General features: G+C 64.4%; 2 protein-coding genes and 1 long non-coding RNA gene across 6 annotated transcripts in view; 2 read left to right on the top strand and 1 right to left on the bottom strand.

Annotated features, from left to right (window-relative positions):
- On the top strand, window positions 1-9,359 carry TRABD (TraB domain containing). Of its 3 annotated transcripts, none has more exons than XM_089921522.1 (10): window positions 1-108; window positions 5,069-5,136; window positions 5,461-5,539; window positions 5,944-6,110; window positions 6,305-6,445; window positions 6,939-7,049; window positions 7,144-7,283; window positions 7,451-7,698; window positions 7,783-7,894; window positions 8,025-9,359. In XM_089921522.1, exons 2-10 carry the CDS (start codon window positions 5,104-5,106, stop codon window positions 8,200-8,202), a joined length of 1,209 nt encoding a protein of 402 aa, XP_089777648.1. In that variant the 5' UTR covers window positions 1-108; window positions 5,069-5,103; the 3' UTR covers window positions 8,203-9,359. The 3 variants fall into 3 exon arrangements, with proteins under 3 accessions (XP_089777648.1, XP_089777647.1, XP_022452290.1); XM_089921521.1 differs by lacking the exon at window positions 1-108 and adding an exon at window positions 1,254-4,410; XM_022596582.3 differs by lacking the exon at window positions 1-108 and adding an exon at window positions 1,257-4,410 and having other exon boundaries at window positions 7,526-7,698.
- Window positions 7,594-14,626, bottom strand: LOC149748104 (uncharacterized). The gene is made up of 4 exons (XR_016395090.1): window positions 14,341-14,626; window positions 9,590-13,714; window positions 9,136-9,335; window positions 7,594-7,871 (listed from the first exon to the last, which is right to left on the bottom strand). It is a non-coding gene; the product is annotated as an uncharacterized LOC149748104 (long non-coding RNA).
- Window positions 13,805-18,373, top strand: part of SELENOO (selenoprotein O) — a 20,460-nt gene continuing 15,891 nt past the window's right edge. The window contains exon 1 of one of the 2 annotated variants that reach the window (XM_089921516.1): window positions 13,805-14,417. In XM_089921516.1, coding sequence (XP_089777642.1) covers window positions 13,852-14,417 — 566 coding nt within the window. In that variant the 5' untranslated portion in view covers window positions 13,805-13,851. The remainder of the gene's footprint in view (window positions 14,418-18,373) is intronic. The other variant, XM_022596876.3, reaches the window with a different exon arrangement.

Consider the following 18,373-nt stretch of genomic DNA (forward strand, 5'->3'; position numbering starts at 1 on the left):
CCTCCGGCCCCGGCCCGTCCGGCCGGCCCGCCCCGCGGCCGCGGTCCGCCCCGTCTGGTGGAGCGACGAGCCGCATGGAGGCCGGCTGAGGAGCGCCGCCCCGCCTTGGTACGCCGCGCGGCACGGGACTGGGGCGGGGGGCGGCGCGCGGGGGCCCCGGCGGGTCGAGGTCAGCCCGCGGTCCAGGTCGGATGCTGCCCCGCATCGGGCCGGGCCCAGCCAGCTCCCAAGCGTGAGGTCTCGGGCCGGAAGGATTAGCCCCGACCTCCGAGGAGTGCGCGCGGGGCCGGAGTCGACCGCGAGGGTCGCGAGGGTTCGAGGGCTCGGATGGTGCAGGCCGGAGGCGGGGCCGGGGGGCGGGGCCCGGAGTCGGGGGTCGGGGCCGGGGGCGGGGTCGGCCGGAGTCGGGGGCGGGGGACCGGGCGTGAGGGGCAGGGTCCCCTCCTCCCCAGACGGCGGCGGCAGGGTCTCAGTGGAGACCCTGGGTCCTTCTGCGTGCCGGAGGCCTCTGCCCTTCAAGCCGAGCAAGCAGGGCTGCCATATGGGCAAAGGAGACCAAACTTCCGAGGCCTTGTAGGTCCTTACTTACCTTGTTTCTGTGAAGAGCTATATTGATACATAACTTACATGCCACAAAGCACCAGAGTTCACGTATGCGTCTTTGTGAAAACTGTCCCGAGAAAGGAAAGCAAAGCGCACCCTTCAGCGAGGAACTCGCTCAGAAGTCCTCGGCTGACTTTGGGCGTCAGGGCAGCCTCCTCAGGAGATTGATGGTTTCCAGGCTGAATACTCCTGGCTTTCGGGGTCCCCTGGAGAGGAAGATGTCCGGGCCACCAGCTCGGCGCGCTCCTGTGCAGGCTCCACTCTCCCTGGGCCTCTCCCTTTTGCCGCTGTTGCCCCCCTTGTGTGGCTGGGAGGGAGCCCTGACCTTGGGGCCACTGGTCAGCCTTACAGGATGGCGGTGATGTTGCAGCCAGGAGAGGGCCTGGCACGGTGGGCGGGCAGGCCCCTACACAGCACCCTGCAGTGGAGGTCAGGGTGGGGACCCAGCACTGGGTAGAGTCCGGGTTCCAAGAGGGTTGGCCGGGTGTGGTAGGCCTCCGGCTCAGGTGTGAGTTGGCATGTGCCCTCTACCCCCATCCTACCCTCAGCCACACCTCCATAAAGCAGAGCCTGCCAGACCCAGGAGGGTCTCCGGTGGCCAAGGTGCCCAGACTTCAGAAGTGGGGATGGATGTAGGGGGTCAGGGCTTTGGGCCACACCCTGCTGCCTCCCAGGTCTCCAGCCCGCTAGTCTGTCCAGTTTGGAACCCTTGGCTTTGTGAGCAGGCCTAGTGGGTTGGTTGGGAGGTGTTTTTTCTGGGAACCTCATCTGGTGCTGGTCAGTTCTTGGTCTGGGAGGCAGTTTCTGGCTTCCTAATTTTTAGAGGGGTGAACGAGAGAGCATGGCTGTCTCAGTCTGCTCTGCAATCATGACAACATACCACTGAAGGGGGCTTAACGGTTTTCTCACAGTTCTGGAGACGGAAAAGTCAAGATCAAGGTGCTGGCTGATTTGGTAGCTGGTGAGGGGTCTTTCTTCCTGGCCTCCAGACAGCTGCCTTCTCACTGTATCCTCACCGGGCAGCTCTCCCGGGTCTCTTCCCAGGAAGGCTCTGATCCCATCCTGGGGCACAGCCTCATGACCTCACCCAACCCTCACCGTCTCTCAAAGTCCCCGCCTCCCAATTTCACCCCCACTGGGGTTAGGGCTTCAAACTATGAGGGGACACAATTCAGTCCATAGCCGTCCCTGGAAGGGGACAGCTGCCTGGGCTGGGCAGGCGGGAGCCCGTGGCCTGCCATGCAACCTGCACTGTCCGGTGTCCTCAGGTCTGTCCTGCCAGGGGCACCCAGCAGACCGTTTCCTACGCTAACACACCATCCAACAAGAGCACCTTGACACGTTCCCTGGGGGTCCCTAATGCAAGTGAGGCTCTCCCTGCCCTGTGAGCAGGTGCATTCTCTGGTGAACCCGACAAGAGAGGTCCTCACGGGGGTCAGGGATTCCCTCGGATTTGGAGTTCGTTTTCCTGGAAGCGCGTGGGTGGCGCTGTCATCTGCGTGGAGCCAGATAAGGGTGGTGTCCCTCTCTGTGGACGAGTCTCCTGAAACCAGGTGGCTGGTTCTCTTCATGCCCCAGCAGAGGGAAGCTGAGGTGACATCTCAGTGTGGCACGCCTCGTGCTGCTCGTGGGTGGCTGGGTGGCTGTTCTAACCACCTCGGCCCTAAAGGCAGGAGCTAAGAGCCTGGCGGGTTGGAACGACTTGCCCAAGGCCGTGCCGCGCCAAGCAGCAGCCTGAGGTCTGGCCGACCCTGTGGCCGTCCCCCGCGGGACAGGTGCTGGCAGCCGCCTAGAGGGCTGGCCTCTGGTGGCCAGGCTCAGGAGGCCTTTCCCGCCACTGAGCCTGATGCCTCCCCAGGCCGTGCTCCGTGGACAGTCCGGCTCAGCAGTGACGCCTGTTGGTGGGGTGAGCACCTGAATTGGGCAGAAGGGTCTCGTTTGTGCCGGGCTCCCCAGGGTCTCGGCGTTGGTGGCCACGGCGTGGCCAGGTTGCCGGGCGGAAGCCTGGTTCCGGGCTCCCTGGGGCTGTGCTGGCTGGTGGGAGCTGGGCGCTGGAGACTGGGTTTAGGAGGGGGCACGTCGATCTCCCCACGAGGTGTTAGCCTGGGGTCTGCTGGTCACTGCAGCCTGCAGTGGTGTGATGAGCAGCCAGGACCCGTCGTCCAGAGATTCTGTGGCCAGAAACACAGCCTGCGGGTGTGGGAGATGGAGGCCGGGTCCAGGGTTCTATGGCGTTGGGCCCTTTGCTCCCCTCCCGTAAATATTTAAAGAGGCTCGGATCCCAGCCGTAAATATTTGAAAATGCATCATGGTGAGCGGGGCTCCCTAGGGGTGGAGGGATTGATGACCCACTGAACTTATTGATACATCCTACAAGGGTATCAGCAGGGGCCCTGGCTGAGGTTGCAGGAAACCAGGATATTGGGAAGTGTGTGCACGTGATAACATCAGAGACGCTTCTCAGAATCACAGGCTCTTGGCCCTGAAGGGGCCTCGGTGGCCTTCCTGCCTGACCCCTCCCAGGCCAGGCACCCACCCCAGTGAGCTCGAGGGGACCTGGGTCCTGGTGCTGCGGTTGGTGGCCCAGCCATCTCGGGGCTCGAGGCTCGTCTGCCCCCTGGGGACAGAGTGAGTCTGGCCTGGCCTGGCCAGGCCAAGTGCAGGGAGGGCAAGGGCAGGGCCGACCCAGACCTGTGACCCCCACCCCTGTGGGAGGGAGGCTGAGGCCTCGGTGGCCCTCCTCTTACCGCCTGTCACACAGGCTTCCCAGGACAGCACTGGACGCTTCCTTGAGAAGTTTCTCTAGTACTTTGGCAGCCTGTGTGAAGCGGACCGGGGGGACGCTCTCCTGGGCCCGCTCGGGAACCTGAGAGGCAGGCGGGCCCCAGCCCGGCAGCAGACACAGCTTCCTGTTTCTATTTCGGTCGGTGCCTTGCATCAGTGGAGCGCTTTCGTCTGTGAAGTGGGAAGGAGGAGGCCCTGGGAGTGGTGAGGCCGGGTGAGCCGCCGCCCGTGGGGACCGGGCGCCCCCGTGCTGTGGCTCCTTCCCCGATGGCGGGGCGCCCGGGGGCCCAGGCCGGGCTCAGACCCCAGAGCCGGCTCCCCTGCCCCGTGCGGAGGCCCATGGCTCTGCCTGCCGCCCTTCTCCGCTGGCGGGCCTGCCCCCTTCTGGTCCTGAGCTAGTTTCTCTTCCAGACCCTTCCCCCAACCTCATTTCTTCCAGAAAGCATAGCCGTCCTCGTCCTCGGGATGGGCTGCCCCTGCGCTGAGCCACCTGCCCGAGCCAGTCCTGCCGGCCGCAGGCGAGGAAGCGGAGCTCCAAGCGGGCTGGAAACAGAGCCCGGGTTAGGGCTGGGCTCAGGGTCAGGGGTACGAAGGGGAAGGAACTTGACCTAGCATCGTGTTGATTTATTATTTGTTTTTCCTCTTTGTTGTGAAAGTGCAACAGTGAAACTGACAGGCGCCCCGGGGGTGTCCCACTGCCCGCATGGGGCCTCCCTGCATGTCCCGTCGGTTCACGTGTGACAGACACGGACTCTAAAAACCCATGATACGGCGCCCACGACTGAAATCAAATTAGACTCGTTCCTCACGGGACGGCCTCCAGTCATCTGTCAGGTTCTCCCGCGGGTGCCAAGCCCCCTGTCCTTTGGCGGCCAGACCCCGGCTCTAAACTCAGAGCTGGAACCGGAGGCTCTGTCAGACTCTGGTTTGAGTTTCCGGCAGGACCTTGGGAGGTTCGGGTGAAGTCCGTGTGGCGGATGTCCAGGACACCGTGTCCCGGGCCCAGCGGGGATCTTCCCTCTGGTGAGAACAGCCTTGCTGGGCTCCTGCACCCCGTCTCCCCTCCAGAAGGGACAGCACAAGCGGCTCCCACGTGACCTCGGGGGCTCGGCTCCTAGCTCAGCTTCTTCGAGTTTGTGCCTCTTTTCTTCAACCAGAAGTCGCGGTTCTCAGTGACGCCGACACACCTGTGCTGTTCGCCATCCCTCCCCCTGCCCCTCCTGAGTCTGTGCCGACGCCTGTGTGATGCTGCTGGTGACACGTATTGTCGCCACACGTGGCTCCTGAAAGCGGGGCTGCAGCCGCACTGCCTTCCGCGCCAGCCCAGCACACAGGTTCCCTTCTGCCGCCTGGTTTTGTCTTTTTAGGGAATTTTATAATTTGTGTTGTATTCCAAAGTCAAAGAGGAGGCCCCTAGGTCTGGCCGGCTGCCCCCGGGGGTGACCCCCTGCTGGGCGAGCGGGGGGCCAGGCGGCACGTCCTGCTCTCGGGCGACTCACGCTCGCCGCCCGGGTGTCCCCAGCCTGCTCTCAGCCCCGCACCGCAGATCCCGAGATCACCTGTGCCCGGGGCCGAGGTCCTGCCCACGGATCATTCCCGATGGACGCAGCACCACGGGGCACTGACCCCCGTGCCCGGCCCCGGGGCTCCAGGTGAGGACGCGGCTCCTGTGTTTCCTCAGGCTTCACTCGTCGGTGCCGGGAGCCACCGCCCGCCATGGAGGGGCAGGACGAACAACCCCTTCGCGAGGTCAGAGCCCTGGGCCGGGGGGCCAGGAAGCGAGGGGGGGGCGGGGGGTGGGGCGGCCCCGCGGAGCGTGGGGCTCCCCCCTGTGAGGCTCCCTGGGGTCCCTCTGGCCTCTGTGCAGAGAAGCCCTTCACTGGTCTTCCTGGGATGTTGCTAGTCAGCCGAGGGGCCCGGGGCAGGGCGCCCTGAGGGTGGGCCGCCTGTGAGGAGATTGTCTGGGGGGAACACAGCTGACAGGCTCTGGGGCTTGATGGAGCAACCGCACGAGTCCCGGCAAGCCCCGGAGAGGCGAGCACCGCCGCTCGAACACTCCCCTTCCCTCCGCAGGCCAGCACAGAGCCCATCGTGACTTCAGGGGGTTCGGAGGTGGTGCCCAGGGTGCTCCCCGGAGAGCCCCAGAACCTGTGTGCGTGCTCCCTGGGTCACCGTGCCGGGCGGGAGGGGCTTGGGCTGGGTGATCTCCAGAGCCTGTGGTGGACCAGGGGCCCCAGCCCACCCTGGGGGGGGGGGGGGTGGGGGGGCTCTTGAGCGCGAGCAGGGCTGTGGCAGGACCCCCCTCCTCAGGTGGGGAGGCCGGGTGCCCTGCACAGCCCCCCCCCATCCTGGGCCCCTCGGCGGCCTGGGGGCTCCCCTTGGCGTGGGGCCTGGCCGCATGTCCTGGTGAGCAAGTACCAGTGGCTCGAGGCCCGGAGAGGCCCCCACGTGCGTCCGCGTTCCACGGGGCAGCACGCACCCCCGTCCCTGCGCCCCGGAGGCCCAGGCTGCCCATGTGGGAGGATGGCCCCAAGCCGGGCCTTGCTGTCCCTGCAGCCGACGTGGACGCTTTCCACCTGCTCCTGGAGATGAAGCTGAAGAGGCGGCAAGAGCGGCCCAACCTGCCGCGCACGGTGACCGAGCTGGTGGCCGAGGACGGGAGCCGCGTGTATGTGGTGGGCACGGCCCACTTCAGCGACGACAGCAAGAAGGACGTGGCGAAGGTGAGGCCCGTGAGCCGCCACTGCTGCTGCGGCAGGACACGCAGACCCGGGCCGTCCCTCCCGCCGTAGTTACTTCCGGCACCGAGCCGTCTCCACGGCGGCTGAGCGGCGGTGGGGTCGACCTGGGGGTGGGCCTCCGGGTCCGGCGTGGCTCTGCCCGTGGGGCCCGCGGTGAGCTGGCATGTCCGTCGCAGACCATACGGGAGGTGCAGCCCGACGTGGTGGTGGTCGAGCTGTGCCAGTACCGCGTGTCCATGCTGAAGATGGACGAGCACACACTGCTGCGTGAGGCCAAGGAGATCAGCCTGGAGAAGCTGCAGCAGGCCGTCAGGCAGGTGCGCGTGCCCGCCCCGTGGGGACTCTGGTCCGGGACCCTTCACCCTGGCCCGAGGGACAGTGAGGAGAGGCGGCTGAGGCCCCAGCCCCAAGGCAGGAGCTGGTCAGGGACCCTGGCAGGTCACGGGGGGCGGGGGTGGGGCCTCAGCATGTCATGTGGCCCAGAGCTGCGACCCCAGTGTGCCTCGCTCAGGGGCTCTGGACCCAGGACCCAAGTCCACTCACACTGACAGGTGCCCCAAGGGGGATGTGGGCAGAGGAGCTGGGGGTCTGGCCTGGAGGGGTGAGGGGGGAAAGGGGGCACCCGTGGGGCAGAGGCCAGGCAGCCGGTCTGAGACCGCACGGCCTGCGGTGGGCCTGCTCTGGGAAGGTCATCTGAAGGGCCGGGAGGGGCCTCTGAGCGCGCACCGTGGGTGAGGCGCCACCATGAGGCCCTGCTGGACGTCAGGCGCAGGGCGGCCGCGCGCCGGCTGACCGGGCCCCTCCCTGCAGAACGGGGTCATGTCGGGACTCATGCAGATGCTGCTGCTGAAGGTGTCCGCCCACATCACCGAGCAGCTGGGCATGGCCCCTGGCGGCGAGTTCCGGGAGGCTTTCAAGGAGGTGGGCCCGGGCCCGGCCGGGGGCGGAGGGGGCTCGGCGCTTGGGAGCTGTCCGGGGCCTGAGGCTCCCCCGCCAACACCCAGCCTCTGCCCAGGCCAGCAAGGTGCCTTTCTGCAAGTTCCACCTGGGCGACCGGCCTATCCCCGTCACCTTCAAGAGGGCCATCGCCGCCCTCTCTTTCTGGCAGAAGATCAAGCTGGCCTGGGGCCTGTGTTTCCTGTCGGACCCTATCAGGTAGGGCCCCTCGGCCTCCCGGCCCGGGAATGGTGACCAGTGGCCTGAGATACCCACAGAGCACTCGGTCCACACCTGGCCTGGCCCAGACCGCCACGCGGCACGCTCCTCTCATTCTCGGGCGGAGCCTCCTCTCAAAGGGCCTCCCCAGCCCTTCCTCCTGCCAGGATCCCAGACAGAAGGTGTGAGGCCCCCGCCCTGGGTCAGCCGTCCCGGGCTGGCGGCACGCCCTTCTCCCGCAGCAAGGACGACGTGGAGCGCTGCAAGCAGAAGGACCTGCTGGAGCAGACGATGGCCGAGATGATCGGCGAGTTCCCCGACCTGCACCGCACCATCGTGTCTGAGCGGGACATCTATCTGACCTACATGCTGAGGCAGGCGGCCCGGCGCCTGGAGCTGCCCCGTGCCTCTGACGGTGAGGACGGGCTGCGGGGTAGTCACTGGGGACCCGCCGGGGCCAGTCGGTTGGGCGGTGCTGATGCGTCTCTCCCCCCCGCAGCCGAGCCCAGGAAGTGCGTCCCCTCCGTGGTGGTGGGCGTCGTGGGCATGGGCCACGTCCCCGGCATCGAGAAGAACTGGACCACCGACCTCAACATCCAGGAGATAATGACGTGAGTGCCGCCCGCCCAGCCCTCCGTCCCGCCCCACCCCACCCCACCCCACCCCACCCACGTGGAGCTGGGCTGGGGGCTGGGGGATCGTGCGTCCCCAGCCAGGCCCAGCCCGCCCTCCCTTCCCCAGCGTCCCCCCGCCGTCCGTCTGCGGCAGAGTGTCCTGGCTGGCCGCAAAGGCCGCCTTCCTGGGCCTCCTGGGCTACGGCCTGTACTGGATGGGGCGCCGTGTCAGCAGCCTGGTCTTGTCACTGCCTGCCGCCCAGTACTGCCTGCAGAGGGCCTCCGAGGCCTGGCCGCACAAGTAGGAAGGACAGAGGGAGCCACCACGTCCGTCCAGGGGGCCGCCCGCGGCTGCTCCTGTGACACGGCCGAGGGGCACGGGGGGCCGGCCCCCTGAGGAGCTCCTGGGTGCCACCCCCCATGGGGGTCCGGCCTAGCCTCACCTGCCCTCTCCCAACCCGCCCAAATAAAGAATTATTTCACTGTCTGAGCTCGGGCTTCCCAGCAGCCCCCCTCCACCCCCTCCCTGCGGCCGCTGGGAAGTTCACCGGCCCGGGATGAGCTGGCGGGGGAGGGGTGAGGTGCGGTGGGCCGCAGCCGGCCAGCCCCTACCTCACTGTGCCTTCTCTCCGCGTCGCAGGGGGCGCCTCGCGGGGGTGCCGGGCCAGCACGCCGGGGAAGGGCAGCTTGGCCCGTGCAGCCCTTCGCGTGGCTCCTTGGCGCCCCCTGAGGGGGCGGCGGCCCCGGGTGAGCGCCAGCAACGGCTGTGCCTACAGAGGTTGTGCGTTTCTGGCTTTTAAAAGTGTCTGAAACTTTTCTACTCAGGTATTTTTAACTTAAAACAAACCGAAGCAAATGTCAGGAAATACTAGCCTTAAATCTGGTTGGGACAAAGAGAACACCTTTCTCTTGGAGTCTCGGTCCCAGGAAGACAGGGGTGTGGCGAGGGTCAGTTTCGGCCATGGGCAGCCAGGCTGCCCGTCCAGCTGCCCCCGTGGTCTACCTCCAGCTGTGGGGGCTGCAGGGCCGCCGCCCTCTCGGGGTGGAGCCTGCCTGGCCTGCAGGTGGTTGAACCTGCTTCCTGTTCAGCTAGTGGTGGGACCTGGGGGTCACCCCGACCCTCAGTGGATGGCTGGCAGCTATCCACCAGGGCCCGCCAGTTTGCACAGGAACCGCCTTGGGTGCAGCTGGGCCCAAGGTCGAGCTGGCCCCATACAGCACTTGACCCCGGTCATTACCTGTTTGCGTCGTGTCCTGGTCACCTGTTTTCGACGTAGCATCTGTGCATCCCGTCAGGGGCCTAGGGCCACGTTTGGTTGTGTCTGTGTTGACTCGGTGTCTAAATCAGGTGAAAGCCATGGCCACAATCTGGCCCGAGGAGCCTTGGGCTGGGCCATGTCCTTGTCATTCACACGCTCGTGTACACGTCCCTTAGAGACTGAAATAAAATCTAATTTTGGAAGCCTGCTTTGTGAAATGTGCGGGAATGGGACTCAAGTGACAGGGAGGGTGGGGAAGGGCATCAGGATGTTGGTGGCACCCACCCATCCCTTGTGGACCCCTGCCCTCCCTTCTAGTCCGCACCCTGGGGCTCCCCTCCCTGCCCAGCCCCCCACCCTGGCATGCCGCAGGGGAGGAGGTGGGAGCGAGCCCAGCAGCTTGAACAAAACTCAGTGGGGACCGGCGGCTCACATCTGCCCAGAAAGGCGACAGTGGGCATGGAGAGGCGTGTGGGCCGCCCCGGGGGCACGGCAGGAGGCCGGCGGGGTGGCGCTTCTCCACGGTGTTTGCCCCCCAGGAAGCATGGCCGCCTGCCCTGCGCTGGGTCTCGGGGCTCTTCTGTGCCTCTGCCCTGGGCCAGCTCTGAGGCACATTTTCAAAGGCTGGTAGGAGTGGGTGGCGGGCCCATGGTGGGCCAGGGGCTCCAGGGGCTACTGAGCTTCCCTCTGCCCGGGGTCTTCTCTCCACAGGTCCAGGCGGTCCTGCTGGGACCCCAGGGTCTGGCCGGGTGTGGGGGAGTGGAAGGGGCCCAGTGCGTGATGGCTGGGTGGCCTCGGAGCTGTCACCCACAGGTCTGCACCCTGCAGGCTTCTCACTCCCCGTGAGGACCCACCTGGGTACCTGCCCTAAACAGCCTGGGGGAGGGGCAGGCAAGGACCAGGCCCCCTCCAGGCTGGTGTTAGCGGGGGCCAGCTGGGCCGAGCGAGGGAGGCGGGGAAGCCAAGGCAGACCCTCCTAGGGCAGCAGGTGAAGGCCATGTTGGACCCACAGGGAGAGGTGGGTCCAGGGGCGGCGGGAGGAATCCAGGGTCTGACGGAGGGCTGGGGGCCGGCAAGTGCTAGGAGCCTGAAGGCCAGCCGCTTCCAGAAGGGAAGAGGCCTGAGGCAGGTGTGGCCCAAGGCGAGAGGACAGTGGCTGCGCATCTGCCAGGACCAAGGTTGTAAGTCACCTGCTGGACTGTCCACGGGCCCTTCTCGGGCTCTGGGTCTGGTCACCCGGAGAACTCCGACCCCTCCTGGCCCAAGTCTTCCCCAGGGAGGGGCTGCTCTCAGATCTGGGTGGAGAACCAGAGGGCCCCAGAGGTGTGTACGCCAGCCAGCCAGAGGAGCCAGTGCCCCGTCCAGGAGAGCAGCCTGCAGGTCTCGTATCGCTTTGGCAAAAACAGATGTTACCGTGGGCTGTTGGGAGGGAAGGGCCGGGCCAGGCCAGAGGCCATCCTCAGACACCTGCACCTGGAACAGAGATGCTCTCTGGGCGCTGGCTACAGTCAGGAAAGGAGAGGAGAAGTCTACTTCCAAGGGAACAAAGATGCCCAGGATACAAGTTAAGTATAAAATAACACCCATTAAATTGAAGCCATCAGCCTGAGGCCTGGGGAGTTACTGTGAATCTTCACCCTATTTCTGAGAATGTTAATGTATTCCAATGCAAGTTTGTATTACACTGACAAGCAGAAAAACAACAAGGTTTCATTTCTCAAACATATAAAGAGTGCTTAGGGGAGAGCGGACATCCCTCCCGCCTGGACCGTGGAGGGGCAGGCCCCTCCGACCCACCCAGGCCCAGCCAGCACGGGAGGCGCTGACGTCCTCGCCCCACCCCAGGTTCTGTGACAAGCGTGCAGACAGTGGTTGGACGGTGATTCAGAGTTGAGACGGGCGGGGAGAGGCTGCTGGAATTTGAGAGGTGCCGGCAGGAGTACAAAGAGGGCTTTGGAGACTGGGGAGGTAGGAAGGCCGTGCAGCCAGGGCCCCGGGGCCTTGTTGAGAACACAGGGCAGGCCTGAGCCTGGGTGACCACTGGCCGGGGCTGGAACACATCTTGGGCCTGACCTCCCAGCCCGGCCTGCACAGCGAGCTGACGGTGGATCTGCGGGACGTGGGCAACCACTCGCTGCGGGCCCGCTATGACAGCTTCCGCGTGGACCAGGGAGACCGGTTTTATTGGCTCTACCTCTCGGCCTGTACTCAGGGCCACAGGTGAGTGCCTGGGAGGGCTGGGGGCTTTCGTACCACCCCCCTGCCCACAAGCATCATGGTGTGCTGACATGCTTCCCGGGCTAGGGGCTGGGGAGAAGGTTGGGACCCCAGAGTCCCCAACTTCTCAGCCTACTTCTGCCAGCCTCCGCTCTCCGGGAAAGGATGTTCCTCCCGGACCACCTGCCGGGGGGCCCAGATGGCCAGGATCCAGGACGGGGGTGCAGCTGAAGGGCTGCAGTGCCACGGCCCACACCGTACAGGGTACACGTTCCAGGGCTCCGGCGGTGTCCACAACCAGGAGGGCTGTGGCTTCAGCACGCTGCACCACACGCCCCATGGCTGAACGCCCTGCGCCGATGGCCCACACCTCTGCAAGCTGCAGCCGCGAGCCCTCACGCGCCAGCTGGTGGTACAGCGATGGTGACCAGGCCAACCTCAACACACCGAGGCCGGAGCGCACCGGGGCCAACTCAGGCATGCGCTGGACGACCGTGGACCGGCCCTGCGCTCTAGCGGGCTGCGCACTCGCACTGCCACCCCCAGGGCCTAGGCCTGCCCTGCAAGGATGGCGCAGCCTGGCTGTCGGCTGAGTCTTCTTTGCAGGGAGGGGCCAGGAAGGGGCCAAGCTCAGCTCCCACGCATCAGGGCCACGTGGACCCTGCGCTCCAGCGGCACCTGCAGGTACCGGATGGGCCTAGGGAGGTCCACGAGGCCATGCAGCCCAAGAGTGAGGCAGAGGCAAGGCTGCCAGGGCTGGGAGGGCCACTGACCCTCCCACACTGACCTGCTGAACCACTGGAACCCACCAGATGTTCCCTCTGCTGTGAGCTCAGGCAGGGCAGGGAGTAGGGCACAGAGCCCGGCACTCACAGGCCCTCAAACACCCAGTCCCACCAGATTCCAGAGTAGGGGTAGGACAGTGGGGTGAGGCGGCCAGGAGATGGGGCAGGAGGGCCTGGGCCTGGGGAAGAGGGGAGTCTCAGGTCAGGTCTCCCAGGTAGCTAGGAAGGAGGCTGGGAACAGGGGACTCTGCCAGCAGGCCACGTGGGGAAGACCCCAGGTGGGTCCAGGTGGAAGGGAAGCCGTCAGGCTGCAGGAGGGGGCTCCAGGATGCCAAGCACGAAGCAGGCCCTCACCACGTTGTCCCCGTTGTCCGTGGGACCCCCCACCCCACACAGAAGGCAGTGTCATTGCTCACGTCAGGGAAGAGGACCCCGAGCTGGAGGTGGGTGAGGGCTTCGCCGAGGTCACAGAGCCGGCAGGGGCGGAGCTGGTTCACACAACGTCTGGGGCGCCATGCTGGGGCCCCAGGGGGAGGTTCCGAGGCGTCTCCCTGAAGTTGGTGTGGAATCGGGGCAGCGGGAACAGAACAGCCCCAGCCACGGGTGAGCTCGCGAGTTTGTCCGCGGTCTCGGGTGTGACTCTGGGTCCAGGTGGGCAGGGGCTTGGGAACCCCTTCAAGGACCACCCGTGCCACGCAGGCATCAGCGGGGTCCCCTGGGGGGCCCTCCAAAAGGCTCTTCTGAACGGAACCCCTGAGTCATTCTGCAACACTGACCCCAGCTCCTCACCTGGGGGCAGGCCCTTCAAGGCCAGGCTTGCCCTCCCCACCCTGCGCCCACCCTAGGCCTCCTGGGCATCTATGGGGGGTTTCTCTGGGCCAGGCTCTGTTCTGGGGGAACTGGTGCCCAGATCACCAAGGCTCCCACCCTTCCAGAGCGTGGGTGAGAAGAAAGACACACAGGAAACAGGAAAATAAGGGAATGAGCTAATTTCAGAGAGAAGTGCAAGGAAAAACACAGGAGGCAGGCAGGAGAGGTGGGCCTGGGATCCAGCCCGCGTGTGAGGAACCCTGCTTGGAGCAGGGAAAGAGCAGGAGCAAAGGCCCTGCACGAGGGAGTCGCCTGGCCCCAGGCTGGCTGGCAGGCTCTCAGCTTTGGCTTCGCCCTGGGGCTCTTCCTGGCCCAAAAATGTCCCCCAACTTTCGGACAGATCTGGACAAAGGTCCTCTTTCCCTCCTGCCCTGTGCGCAGTGGGCAAAGGACAATCCAGGGCCAAACCTCAGCAAAGCGTGGGGCCGGGTCTGACCTTGGCTTCACCGCGGAGTTGGGAGGCACCCCGGAGGTCCCATGGGGACGTCACTCGTCACGGCCACCGGCCCGGAGCGCTCAGCCCGGACTGGCCGGTGCCTCCGGGACGGACCTCCAGGGACCTGCCGTTGTGGCGCAGGGCAGTCATTCCGGACGGCCCAGTCTCCGCCGCGCGCTCCAGCCATCAGCCGCAGCCCCGCGGACCGGGACCCGGACGGGCCGGGACCTCGCAGTCCCCGAGGCGAGACCTGGAGCAGAAGCAGATAGATGGCGTGACCAATCAGAGCCAGGCTTTCGCGGGCGCCGCCCCCGGCAATTGGGCGGCGGGGCGCGGGGCGGGGCTTCCGGTCGGGGCACAGGGGCTTCCGCCGCCGCGGCGCCTCGGATGGCCGCGCTCCGGCTAACGCTCGCGGCCTCGCTCGCGGCCGCCCGCGCCCGGCCGCCCCTCGGCCGCCGCCCGCCGCCAGCGCCCTGCTCCGCGTCGGCCGGCGCCATGGAGCCTGAGCCCCGCTGGCTGGCGGGGCTGCGCTTCGACAACCGCGCCCTGCGCGCGCTGCCGGTGGAGACGCCGCCGTCTGGCCCCGAGGGCGCCCCGTCCGCGCCGCGGCCCGTGCCCGGCGCCTGCTTCAGCCGCGTGCGGCCCGCGCCCCTGCGGCAGCCGCGCGTCGTGGCGCTGTCGGAGCCCGCGCTGGCGCTGCTGGGCCTGGGCGCGCCGCCCGCCGACGCCGCCGCCCGCGAGGCTCGTGAGGCCGAGGCCGCGCTCTTTTTCAGTGGCAACGCGCTGCTGCCGGGCGCCGAGCCCGCCGCGCACTGCTATTGCGGCCACCAGTTCGGCCAGTTCGCCGGGCAGCTGGGCGACGGCGCCGCCATGTACCTGGGCGAGGTGTGCACGGCGGCCGGCGAGCGCTGGGAGCTGCAGCTCAAGGGCGCCGGCCCCACGCCCTTCTCCAGGTGTGTTTGCGCCCGTACCCGCGGAGCTGTCCTCCCCGGTGGGGCGGTTGGGGGGGGGGAGATTAACTACGGAAAAGTGTGACGTGGGGACGTAGAACGTGGTGGGTAGCAGCGCCCGAGCCAAAGGCCCTGAGGCCAGGACAGGAGGCGAGGGAGCAGGTTCTGTGGCTCGTGGCCGCCTCGGAGCGCCCGTCTGCCTGGAAGAGGGGGGGAGGGGAGGGTCCTGCCGCCCCTCAGGTCAGGCTGAGCGTCTGATCACACAGCGCTGGCAGCTGCCCATGCTCTGTTCTCGTAAACTTTCCAGAGAGTTCGCAGTCAGTTCTACGTGCAGCACGTTCATGTTTACCGCGTGCCCAGCCCTGCTGCCTGCTCGGCGCACTCGGCTTCCGGCTTCCTCTGAATGCTGAGCGGGCAGCTTTGCTCCCACACCCCTTAGCACTGCAGGTGCCTGCTGTGCAGCCGGTGCCCTGGACCGGGACAGATCCTCGGCCCAGTAGACCTTCTCCCAGGCCCGGGCTTCCAAGCACTTGGGGGCCAGCCATGTTCTGACCCCGCAGTGAGGTGGGCAGTGTCACATGCCCATCCAGGGGCTCATGGGCGAGGGCCGGGGTCCAGATGCCCGCAGCCTGAGCCAGCAGGGCGCCCTTCCCGCAACTGTCATGCCTCTCCTGTACACACAGTGCTGATAGTCTCTGCTCCTTTTCACTAAAAAGGTCATATATTTAGCCCATATTTGTTAAATGCTTATTGAATGGCTGAAAGAATCACACCTAACTTGGCGTTTTATGTTCCAAGAAATCCCGAGGGTGTGTCTCTGGTCTGGCCCCTCCCATGAGCTCTCCCCTCCCCTCCCTTCAGGGACTGAACCGAACCGGGCCCCCACCTCTAGCAGCGCCACCTCAGATCCTCAGGATAGCTGGTCCTTCCTCATCCCCCAGTCTTCAAACCTTGGTGTCTCTGAAGTGTCCTGAGTGAAGCCTGGCACCTGCCCCACCCTCCTGGAGCAACCTGCTCAGAGCTGTCTGCACTCGTGGCCAGCAGAAGCATTTCTGCTCCTTGGGGTCCCGGGTAAATGTTTATCGCCCTGGGGCCTTCACATTGTACGAGCATCTTTCAGCTTTATGTGTTCATTTTAATCATTTGTTTTTGCCATTTATAAAAAACATTTTTGTGAGCGTATAATCTGCTGTTGGAAGTTGCTTTTAATATTTGAAGACTTGAGTTGTAAGTCAGTGTTTCCAGACCTGAGGTCCTTTAAAAGAAAGAGGCTGTTTGACCCTTACCAGATGTGCACCCAGCCACCACCCCCAGCATTTCCTGGGGTCCCCAGCCTCAACAAGGCTTGAGGCTAACATCTGAAGTGGTGTGAGTGGCTTGAGGCCAGCAGCTGCTCGAGTCCCCCCGGCGTGGGTTTTGGGGGGTGCGCAGGTGGCTTCTTGCTTCTGCCTCCCGTGGGAGTTGGGATTTTGGGACGGCCTCTCCTGCCAGGTGCAGAAGAGCTTGTCCTCAGCTGGGTCCACCCCAGCACTTTGGCTGGGAACAGACGTGGGCGCCCAGGAGAAGGGACCGTTGTCACGTGTCCATGCGGCTCTCTGGGGGCAGGGCCACCCTGAGGCCCTGCACCCTTGCTGTGTAATCATTATTCAGTTCTGCTTTCTGCTCTGGGCACTTTGCCCCAGGCAAGGAGATAGGCAGCTTGTTTTCTGGATCATTTTTACCAGATCCACAATTAGCTTGGACTGTACTGGCTTCCTGCTAAACAGGCTGGGGGTGGGGGGGCGGGTGTGGAGTGACATTGAGACGGATTACAGACTAGAAGGGGGTGAGTGGAGTGCAGCTGTGGACCGAGGGTCTCGTCAGCCACAGGCAGGCACAGTCACCCTGCAGACAGCCCCGGGGTGACCGTCAGGCCGGGTTTCTAGAGGTGTCACTCACACCCAGGCTCCCAGGTGAGGGCAAGGCAGGAGGCCTGCAGGGATCTCCACTGACCCCCGGCCTAGGCCCCAGCACCCCAGACTCACGCTGGCCCGGCTCCGGCCTCTTCCCGGCAGAGGACGTGGGCAGGCGTGCACCCTGGGCACCTTCACTCAGCCTCAGTGTCCTTCTGCAGGTGAGACGGAAGTGAGCCCAGTGTCTTCCCACCAGTTTTTGTTCTTTCCTAGAGAATTTTCCAAACTGTTGCAGGTGCCTTCCTGCCTGGGAGAGTGCTGGCACACTGCCATGCCCTGGGCCAGGCCAGGAAGCCAGGCCCGACCCTGAAGGGCAGAGACCCAAGCTCACTTTGTTGTTGTGTTTGTTTTCTGGGTGGGGGCCTTGGAGGTCGAAGTGTCCAGCGCCCTTCATCTTACAAGGAGGGGCTGAGGTCATGGCTCATGCAGGCCAGCTGTTCTCATGTGCTGCTACCACTTTCCTTCTTTAATTTTAAAAAGTAATAAGAGTTTCCAGTCCAGCATGTAAGAAACTTTGGAAATCATCACTCCACTCTAACAAGTAAAAAGCTGAACAAACTGAAAAATCAACAAGTCTTCTTAGATCTGCAGGAAAAGTGAGGTCAGAGGGCAGATTGCTGCCCCACCCCCCAAACTGGAGAGACTGACAGGCGAATACAAAGAATTACGAGTTACCAGGGCGGAAGTCTGCACAGATCCTTGCCCTGTAATTGGTGAATTGCTGGAGGCTCAGCGTGTACGAGTCAGTTGAAGATTTCGGGGCCCAGTCGTAAGCGAGCCCCACACTCTGGTGAGTTTTACCTCCTGGAGCTCTCCTGTCTTCTCACAGTGAATATTGGTGGAAAATCCCTTTGTGCTTCTGGCAGGAGGGGGGAAAAGGAGGTCTATGGAGTACACCAGAGCACTCTGTTCTGAACAAGGCTGCCCTTGGGGGAAGCTCATTAACCAGAGCCTGACCTGCTGGGGTGTTATCAGAGCCCCTCGGACCTGGGGAAGGGAAATGCCCAGCTCCAGCGCCCTCTGGCGGAGAGGAGACTGAAAAGCACCTATGGAAGCTCTCAGTCCAGAGGCACAGGGTCCCTGAGAGTCTGAGGCCTCCACCTGACACCTGTAGCCCACCTCTACATCGCTGAAGGCCTGCTTACAGTAGCTCCTTTTACCCCATACATCATGCCTGGCTGTCAAGAAAAAATTACAAAACATACTAAAAGGCAGAAAACACAGCTGGAAGAGACAGGGCCAGCATCAGAACTAGCCTCAGACGTGGCAGAGATGTTGGAATTATCAGACCAACACAATTCCAATTGTGTTGGAATTTAACACAGTTATGACTAATATACTCAGGGCTCTAACGAATAAAGCAGGCAGCATTCAAGAATAGATGGGCAGGGGCTTCCCTGGTGGCGCAGGGGTTGAGAATCTGCCTGCCAATGCAGGGGACACGGGTTCGAGCCCTGGTCTGGGAAGATCCCACATGCCGCGGAGCAGCTGGGCCCGTGAGCCACAACTACTGAGCCTGCGCGTCTGGAGCCTGTGCTCCGCAGCAAGAGAGGCCGCGACAGTGAGAGGCCCGCGCACCGCGATGAAGAGTGTACCCCGCTCACCGCAACTAGAGAACGCCCTCGCACAGAAACGAAGACCCAACACAGCCAAAAATAAATAAATAAATAAAAATTTAAAGTGACATGTCATTAAAAAAAAAAAAAAGAATAGATGGGCAGGGGGCTTCCCTGGTGGTGCAGTGGTTAAGAATCTGCCTGCCAATGCAGGGGACACGGGTCCATGCCCCGGTCTGGGAAGATCCCACATGCCGCAGAGCGGCTGGGCCCATGAGCCGTGGCCACTGAGCCTGCGCGTCCGGAGCCTGTGCTCCGCAAAGGGAGAGGCCACAACAGTGAGAGGCCCGCGTACCGGAAAAAAAAAAAAAAAAAAAGAATAGATGGGCAGGACTTCCCTGGTGGTGCAGTGGTTAAGAATCCGCCTGCCAATGTAGGGGACACGGGTTCG

Source organism: Delphinapterus leucas, chromosome 11 (genome assembly GCF_059928025.1).
Source record: "Delphinapterus leucas isolate spDelLeu-1000000601 "Yukka" chromosome 11, BTC_Dleu_Yukka2, whole genome shotgun sequence".
Lineage (NCBI taxonomy): Eukaryota > Metazoa > Chordata > Mammalia > Artiodactyla > Monodontidae > Delphinapterus > Delphinapterus leucas.